General features: G+C 31.3%; 1 protein-coding gene across 1 annotated transcript; it reads left to right on the forward strand.

The window, feature by feature from the left end:
* Positions 1-254: 254 nt before the first annotated feature.
* LOC100790102 (ABC transporter G family member 1) lies at positions 255-4944 on the forward strand. The gene is made up of 8 exons (XM_014765255.3): positions 255-1194; positions 1803-1882; positions 2006-2476; positions 2567-2653; positions 3145-3270; positions 3383-3577; positions 3660-3749; positions 4091-4944. The coding sequence occupies exons 1-8, from the start codon at positions 912-914 to the stop codon at positions 4694-4696; spliced, it is 1938 nt and encodes a 645-aa protein (XP_014620741.1). The 5' UTR covers positions 255-911; the 3' UTR covers positions 4697-4944.
* The last annotated feature ends 4249 nt before the right edge of the window (positions 4945-9193 follow it).

Genomic DNA, 9193 nt, shown 5'->3' on the forward strand with positions numbered 1-9193 from the left:
TAGGTTATGAATGGTCAGTAACTTTAGAAATCTTATTTACAAGTTTTTTATAAATTACTTAAACACTAAATAACTTTGATTATGTTCATTTAATTAAAAATATTTAATTTAGAATTACTTAAATATTACTTATAATAAATTATTTAATTTTTTTAATATATATATATAGACCACATCATAAGAGTTAATTAATGATTTACTTGATCGATCCTACCAATGACTTAATATCCTAACTGAGTTTGATAACATTACGTTGGAAGACCCACCAAAAATAGGTCAAGCAACTCTATTATGGTTTTTTTTTTCTTTCTGAATGCAACTCTACTATGGTTACACTATTAGAGGTGTGTTGCTCACCAAAAAAAAAAAAAAACTATTAGAGATGTGTTAGGGAATAAATGTATATGGCTAATATTGTCCTTGTTCTCTCAGTTATCTCAACTTGTTTGAGTTGGAATGTACGTGCACAATGTTGAGTGTCTCGTAAAAGCACCTAGTAGTATACATAATAATCTTTTGCCATTACGTGTCCAATGAATGTATTTTGTACCTTTCGAAGCTCAGGCTCTCAGTAAAATCGCCATTGTTCTTATCATAGAATAAAATAAACTGATATTTGCTACCAAAGAAAGAACTTAGGATATCAGTAATCTCCTATTATCTCTCTGTGATATCTTGTATATATCACATTCGTTTAATCTTGTTTAAATTCAAAACCTATCCTCTCTAGCCACTGTTCAACTCTCTTGTATCTCTGTGTTAATTTGTGTGTAACCACTCATTATTTTCTTCTATAATCAGTTTTTTTCCCGTCCTAATGGCTTCTATTTGCACCAATCCTTTCTCCACCACTATACCATGATCATAATTCATACACATATAGATTATTCACACACAACTGAAAGTTGAGAATGACTACCTTTCCTTCTGCACAACCTGAGGTTTTGCAAACTAACCCACAAGTTTTGACCACATTTGAAGGTGATGCCATCAAGTTAACAGAAATCAATGGAAGTGTTCAAAGAGAGAAGGACATAACAGTGACATGGGAGAATTTGTGGGTCACTGTTTCAAGTGGGAAGAAAAAAAAGCCAATTCTGCAGGATCTTACAGGTTATGCTCGGCCAGGAAGGATTCTGGCCATAATGGGCCCTTCAGGATGTGGAAAATCTACACTTCTTGATGCTTTAGCAGGTGATTAGTAACACACTCTACTTTCTACAATTTTATTTTTTTGGCTAGTGGAATGGTATTTTACCACCTTTCTATTATGCTGATTGCTGAGTTATATCTTCTTCTTTTCTTTTCTTTTTTTTGTAATGCAACCTTTGGTTTTAAAGGGAATTTAAGGCATTTTGGATAAATATGTGAAGTTTTCGATAGATTTATAAAGGCAAATGCTAGACATTCGTTAAGAAAGTAAAAGGATAAAGTTTTTAATTGGAATGCGTAAAAGTGTGTTTTCATGTGATTTTTAAATGTGCTCCCATATGAGTCAATAAAAAAGTTTATCTTTTAATTCTTTAACCTTTATTCTTAGATCCATTTATAAATTCTTTATGCCGAGTTACTTGTTAAAAAAGCAATTGAACTGGCGCTTGGTCATGTGAAATAACACTAGCAATAATTTATTCTCAGGAGAAAAAGAAAATTTTTAGAAGTCAAAAGTTTTTTTTTAACTGCAGACTGTACCTATTACTCTTTAATCTTGATGCTAAAATATTTTTTTTTTGTTTGATATTATCTGTACATACTAGTTATATAAATGTAATGCCTATCCTATGATTCAAACAATTTTGCAGGAAGATTGAGCACAAACATAAAGCATACAGGGAAGATTCTAATCAATGGCCAGAAACAAGCACTGGCCTATGGAACATCAGTAAGAGACAATTCCCAAAAGCTACAAGACCATAAAAGAAAAAGTAGCAATATTTTTGTAGGAAAAATAATTGTTTAAAAAAGGAGATTTCTTAACCTCTCTACCACTACCATGTGAAATCAGGGCTATGTAACACAAGATGATGCCATGCTATCAACTTTAACCACTGGGGAAACTTTATACTACTCAGCTCAGCTCCAATTTCCAGATTCCATGTCCATAGCAGAGAAGAAGGAACGAGCAGATATGACACTGAGAGAAATGGGTCTGCAAGATGCCATCAACACAAGGGTTGGAGGGTGGGGTTCTAAAGGCCTCAGTGGGGGACAAAAGAGGAGACTTAGCATTTGCATTGAGATTCTAACACGCCCGAGACTTCTCTTCCTTGATGAACCAACTAGTGGACTTGATAGTGCAGCTTCCTATTATGTTATGAGTAGAATTGCAAGTCTAAATCTAAGGGACGGAATTCGAAGGACTATTGTTGCATCCATCCATCAGCCTAGCAGTGAAATTTTTGAACTTTTCCATGACCTATGTCTTCTGTCTTCTGGTGAAACAGTATATTTTGGTCCAGCCTCTGATGCAAATCAGGTTAGGAAATAAAATCCTTAATTCCTTATAAAGAAGCACACTTTGATTTTAAGTTGGAGAGATACATAGTGACACTTTGATTCTGTGCAGTTTTTTGCTTCAAATGGTTTCCCTTGCCCGACTCTCCACAATCCTTCTGATCACTACCTAAGGATCATAAACAAAGATTTTGAACAGGTACACAAATTCTCAACTTGGATTATTTTGGAGGAAAACTTCTATTTATTTTCCAAAATTGACACTATCACCCAGTTTGTCCGTGACATTATATATAAAAAAGCAAATTTGGTGACTGATTTTAATAATTGTCAATTAATTAATTTGGTCCTTAAATTTGATCTATTAGTCAATTTTATCCTTGGGTTTGGGGTACATCAGTCCATTTGCTCCCTACAGTTAGGGGTCAAGTTGACTTTCAGTTGTCAAGTTGATTGATTTGATAATGTTAGAGACTGAACTAATTAGTGATGACAATTTAAGAGACTAAATTAATTGACGGTTATCAAAGTAATTGACTGTCTTTTCTTTCTTGTATCACTAATACTAAATTGAATAGTGGTGGTGCGGTATTAATTTTTACATTTTGGAAGCCTGTCTTCTAATTACGAAAATGAAGCCAAAATATTCAAACTAAATTGACTCATCTTATTGATTCTTATTGTTTCCAGGATGCTGAACAAGGCTTTGGAAAGGGAGTAATTTCAGAAAAAGCAATTGATAACCTTGTAAAGTCTTACAAGTCGTCTCAAATTAGAAAACAAGTTAAAAAGGAAGTGAATAAAATAGGTGAAAGTGTAAGTTTCATGTTTCACCACTCCCACCAAGCCTACAAAATCACAAAGAATAAATTCTCAAACCCAAAGACTTAATGATACACATGAAATACTAATTTTTGCATGAGTGCAGGATTCTGATGCAATAAGGAAGCAGAGGATTCATGCTGCATTTCCCACTCAATGCCTTGTTCTTATAAGAAGAGCTTCCTTGCAGCTGTTTCGTGACATAAGCAATTACTGGTTACGGTTAATTGTCTTTATTGTAATAGCTATAAGCATTGGCTCTATCTTCTATGACATAGGCACAAGTAATGGATCTATTCAGGTAAGATAGATAATAAATACAATGCTTTTAGCTTTAATGAACAAACTTGATGAGTAATACAATATCCTCTTGGATGTTTCAGGGGAGAGGTTCGCTGTTCATATTTTTTGTTTCAGTTCTGACTTTCATGACCCTTGTTGGTGGATTTTCTCCACTTTTGGAAGAAATCAAGGTAAACTTTCTGTCATTTTGTGCTATATTTTAAGATAATCTAATACGTAGCTTTCATTTCCAGAGTAAATTACCGCTTTGGTATCTGAAAATGTAACGCGCTGTCACGTTAGCCACTAAATTTAACCACTTGCTGTCATTTGGTCCATAAACATAATCACTTAATTCACACATTTTTCTTTTTTAATTTTAGACTAACATGATCGAAATATTGCACTTTCAAGGCTTTGTTGAAATTTCCTTAGTTTCAGATACTAATGTGACAACGCTATGTACTTTTTAGGATTAAAATGGTAGTTTATTCTCATTTCTAATTTAAAGTGTTTCCTTGTATCATGTCAGGTATTTGAACGAGAGAGATTGAATGGGCACTATGGTGTCACGGCATTTCTCATAGGCAACATATTCTCTGCTGTTCCTTACATGCTATTGATATCTCTTATTCCTGGAGGAATAGCATACTACCTTTGTGGAATGCACAAAGGACCAGAACGCTTCTTCTACTTCACTTCTTTGTTATTTGCCATAGTGATGTGGGTTGAGAGCCTTATGTTGGTTGTTGGGAGTATCTGCCCCAACTATGTAATAGGTATGTTCCTTGCTGGTGGAGTTGAAGGGCTCATGATTTTAACTGGTGGATTCTATAGACTGCCAAATGATCTTCCCAAACCACTATGGAAGTACCCTTTATACTATGTTTCCTTCCTCAAATATGCCTTCCAAGGATCCTTCAAGAATGACTTTGAAGGCTTAACATTTTCTGTAGACCAAGATGGAGGAGTCACCAGAACCGTGAGTGGTAGAGAAGTACTAAGTGACACATGGCATCTGGAAATGGGTTACTCTAAGTGGGTTGATCTTGCTATCATGTTTGGAATGATTCTTCTGTATCGAGTTTTGTTCTTGGTCATCACTAAGTGCAAGGAGAAGCTGAAGCCTTTTCACTAGAATCAGTGATCACTAAAAAAGTGGTTCTGTTGCAGCTATCAGTGGTCCCCTAGCATAAGTGTTTTCTAGAACTAGAGAAACTAGAATTAATGATTCCTAGAATGTTAAGTAAATACTCAAATTGCCTGATAACAAATGTGACAGTGAATATGTTATTTACTAACAATGCATTATAGTGCGATGCATAGGAAATTTATGTCACATAGGGTGGTGTTTGAAATTTATGTCACATAGGGTGGTGTTTGAAATTTATGTTAATTTAACAATTTTTGGTTTGTAATAATGGTTTGATTACTTTGTTGATCCTGAAATTATTTGAGATTTTTTAAGTAGGTCCTAAAACTAAAAAAAGTTTTTAATTGGATCCTTCATCATGTAATTTTTTTTTAATTGAGTTAACAAAGTTAGTGATCCTTTTTAGAAATTGGTATCTTCCATGAAATATATCTCATTCTCTCTTTACTGGCGACTTGAAAGCACAAGAAAATGACCATTTATGACATTTTTTAGAAAGGAAAATGTTAAATTGTACGAAGTACATAATACACCAATGATGTGGCAACAATGACCACTTTTTTCAACTCTATTCCAAAAGACCCGTTACTCACCACCTGGCGCCTGCAATTTCTTCTTCCCTCTTCAGTGGCCACTTTTTAAAGTAAATTGCAGTAATTGTATTTGGGAATGGAAGATGTGATAAAAGTGACCAGGTGCGGTGGAGGTATTGCAACGTGGGTGGGGTGGCTCGCCGACGGAGAATCATTATTTTTATTTTTTTCAAAATCAGATTAATAGAAAGAAAATCACGCATCCCCACGCGTTCGTGCATTTTCGTACCAACAAGTTTCGTACGATATAGTACCACTGTTTTAAAAATCGCCCGGACTACCGGTAGCTCGAAACAACTAAATGAACTTTTTTTTTTTTTTACAGAACATGTATATTTTGCTTCTAAAGCACCCATAAACTAAAATGAAAATCACTCACAACATTATTATAATTATATGCTATAAAGCTAAATTCATGCTTTCAATGATTATTGAGTTAGGTTAATTATATTTTATTTTTTAATATTTAATAAAATTTTAATTACTCGCAATTAATCAATCATAAACTTTTTTCCTTTTATGTCTTGATTGGTAGATAGAAGAGAAATAGACTAGATGAAAATAAAAGAGGTGAGTGGAACTAGGTGTAAGATAAAGTAGAAATTTAAAATATTTGGTTATGATGTTTAATTAATTGAATTAAATGGATTGATTCGATGGGTCACCAAACTTGGTTGAACTTCAAAAAATGAGATTCATATAGAATATGGATTAATAGTCAATCTTGACTAAGAATGATTAAAATTCCTCTATTTTACGATTGTTTTAATGAAATAATAAGAATTTTAATATATTTTAATTTTTGACCAGTGGGGTTAAAAAAAAGGAAATTACAAGTGCTTTTGAGAGAAAAATTGATACAAAAACTTAAAGAAAAAACCTTTAAAAAAAGTTGAAAATTGGGCCAGCACAAGCTTAGTGCGAAGAAGGTCCATGAAGAAGCTCAACAGCGCAAATCTCATGCTAAGCGCATGATCACCGTCACACTTGCTAAGCCCAAGTTTCGTTTAGCTCGTGAGATTGCGTGAATTTTAAGCTACCTTAGGCCTATAAAAGGAATAGGAAGCAAAGGAGAGAAACTCTCTTTCTATATACATTATATCATCCTTTATCCATTCCTCTTCTTCTATCTTCATCAACCCGTGTAAAGCCTCTCATCACTATGAGAGGCTAGGCTAAAACCCCATTATTAGGAGCCTAGCGGCCAGATGTAATTCTTCCCTACTATTTATTTAATACAATTCTAGTTTTTATTGTTCTTTTTTGTATTTTATTGTTGCTAATTGTGGTCTCATCACCCATACTTATGTATTGTTTAAGAAGTAATGCATTAAAAAATGGTTATTTTCTAGAGAACTGGGGAAAGACATCTAAATGAAATCATGTTTAGGAATAGGGTGATGTTTGTTTAGCCTATTTCATGCATTTTTAATCTTAATGTGATTTACTATTTTACCTTTGCAAAGGAATTTGGGAGAAAAAAAATGATAAATTAGGCTCTTCATGTAGAGAACCAAAGATAGGGTATCATAGTAGATGCGGGTGAAAACTGGAATAAATTAGATAGAGAAAAATTATTAACATTGCATCACAGGTAGTTTTGGTATGCTAGGCCCCAACACATTTGTATTCTGAACATCTTTCGCATTTAAATTATTGTTTAATTTCCTTATCTTTTTATCTTTTACTTCTGTCCTTTAATTTCCCACTTACAATTCCTTATCTCGTTTACTCTATCGATCGCTTCAAAATTGGGTTTGCACCAATCTAATACAAACAAAGTCTGATGAAAAAGTTTATGAAATCTCACAAACTCATTTAAGAAAAAAGGCAAATAAAGAAGATGACACAATTCAAAGTTTAAAGCTATAACTATCCAAGTCAAAAGATGCATATATTTTCATCATCAAAAGAAGAAGAAAGTCCATTAAAGAAAAATTTGAAAAAAAAAATCTGTCATAAGCAAAAGCTCCAAGCTACAAGCATCCAAGAAGTTAAAAGATGCATCTTCATCATCAAATGAAGTTTATTCAATCTTAGAAATTTCATTAAGGAGAAAGGCGAACGAACAAACTTTTCTAACATCCTCTGATAATGAAAACCAATTTTACTTCAAAGTTTAAAAAGAAGCACACAAAAAAAAAACAAAATTCAACAATAGATCGCCAACAAAACGAAATAAATATAAAAGTCTATTTAAACAAATAAATTTTGGAGTTTTATTAACATAATTTTTATGTATTTTAATATTATGATTGACCATTTTCCTTTCATTATATATACTTCACATTATGTGTTTTAACATTATATGCTTTATTATGTCAATTTCACTTTATTCTTATATTACTTTTATAATATTTATCTTTAAGACTTACTTTTATTTTTACCTTATTCAATTTTAGTTGAGTGGTCATATTCCAATTTTAAAATATTTCCTTATAAATATAAATTATCTTAATTTATACATTTTTTAAAATCTATTTAACCGTCAATGATATAAAATATTATTAATAATTATATTTTTAATTTTTATTTATCAATTAAATTATTTATTTAAATATTTTTAAAATTATTTATAAAGCCGTGTGTCGTGGATCTATGTCTAGTTATAATAGTTAACAAAGAAGTACAACTTTCCAAACTCAATAATTTGTGATGTACCGTACATGAAATTATGATTCACTAACTTTTGCACGTGTATAGGACTCCGGTGCATTTGGGAAGAAGAAGAAGACCCACGCTGCATTCATTACTCAGTGCCTGATCCTTATAAGAAGAGCTTCACTGCAAACCTATCGTGAGACGAACAACTATCGGGCTCGTTTAATTGTCTTTATCGTGATATCTTTAAGCGTGGGCTCTATCTTTTATCACCCGGATTTGCGATCGATTATGGTAAAATTAGAGAGTAAAATCTTAGTTTTGTTCTTAAAAGGATTAATATACCATATGCTTAAATGACCTTTTTAGTCTATGTAAAATAAATTATTTTTAATTTTCATCCTTTAATTTTTTTCTATTTTAATTTCTGTAATTTTATTTTTGTTGTCGGTAACCGCATCAACTAATAACATAATAACGATATTGTTAATCATTAACTTGTTAAATTATCAAAAAATTTGATAGAACAATAAGATATAACTTTTATTCATAATTTGTGTTTTTAAATCTTTCATCAACTATTTTGATTTTATCATTTATTTTAAATAGACAGGGATTTAAAAATACAGTTTTAAAAAAAATACAAATGATTATCTTATCAAAATTCTTTGAATAAAAAATAAAATAATATCATAAAATTTAAAATCAAAATAAAAATCTAACAAGGTAGTAATATATAGTTTTTTTTCCCACTAACCATACATCAAATAAATTTGTTTTAGCAAAATCAAGAAAATGAAAACAATATGACAACTATCTAACTGAATTTATAAATCAACATCTTAGAATCTTAAATAGATTGTTCATAGATTCTTCAGAAGAATAAATTCTCAAATATACAACTAAAAAAGTTAAAAATTTATTTAGGAACTAAAAATAAAATTTATAAAATGTTTTGGGACCAAATACAGAATTAACCGTGAAAGATAATATGACATGTAAAACTTGAGTTAAAGTAATGTGATCTTGCATTGCCAATATTATACGTTACTTTCGAATTTTGCTTACATATAATATTCTATCTTAATTAACATATATGCATTCCCTAGGTTTCAGAATAAATTTGAATTTAATTTAGACGAATCGAACCATTATTACAGTCATCTAATAAGATTTCACCTTATACACACATCATATCATATTGAAGAATAGGATGACGTGATATACGTGTAAAAAAGTTTTAACTGATAATATATATATATATATATATATATATATATATATATAA

The sequence above is a fragment of the Glycine max genome, chromosome 13 (genome assembly GCF_000004515.6).
Source record: "Glycine max cultivar Williams 82 chromosome 13, Glycine_max_v4.0, whole genome shotgun sequence".
In the NCBI taxonomy this organism is placed as follows: Eukaryota; Viridiplantae; Streptophyta; class Magnoliopsida; order Fabales; family Fabaceae; genus Glycine; species Glycine max.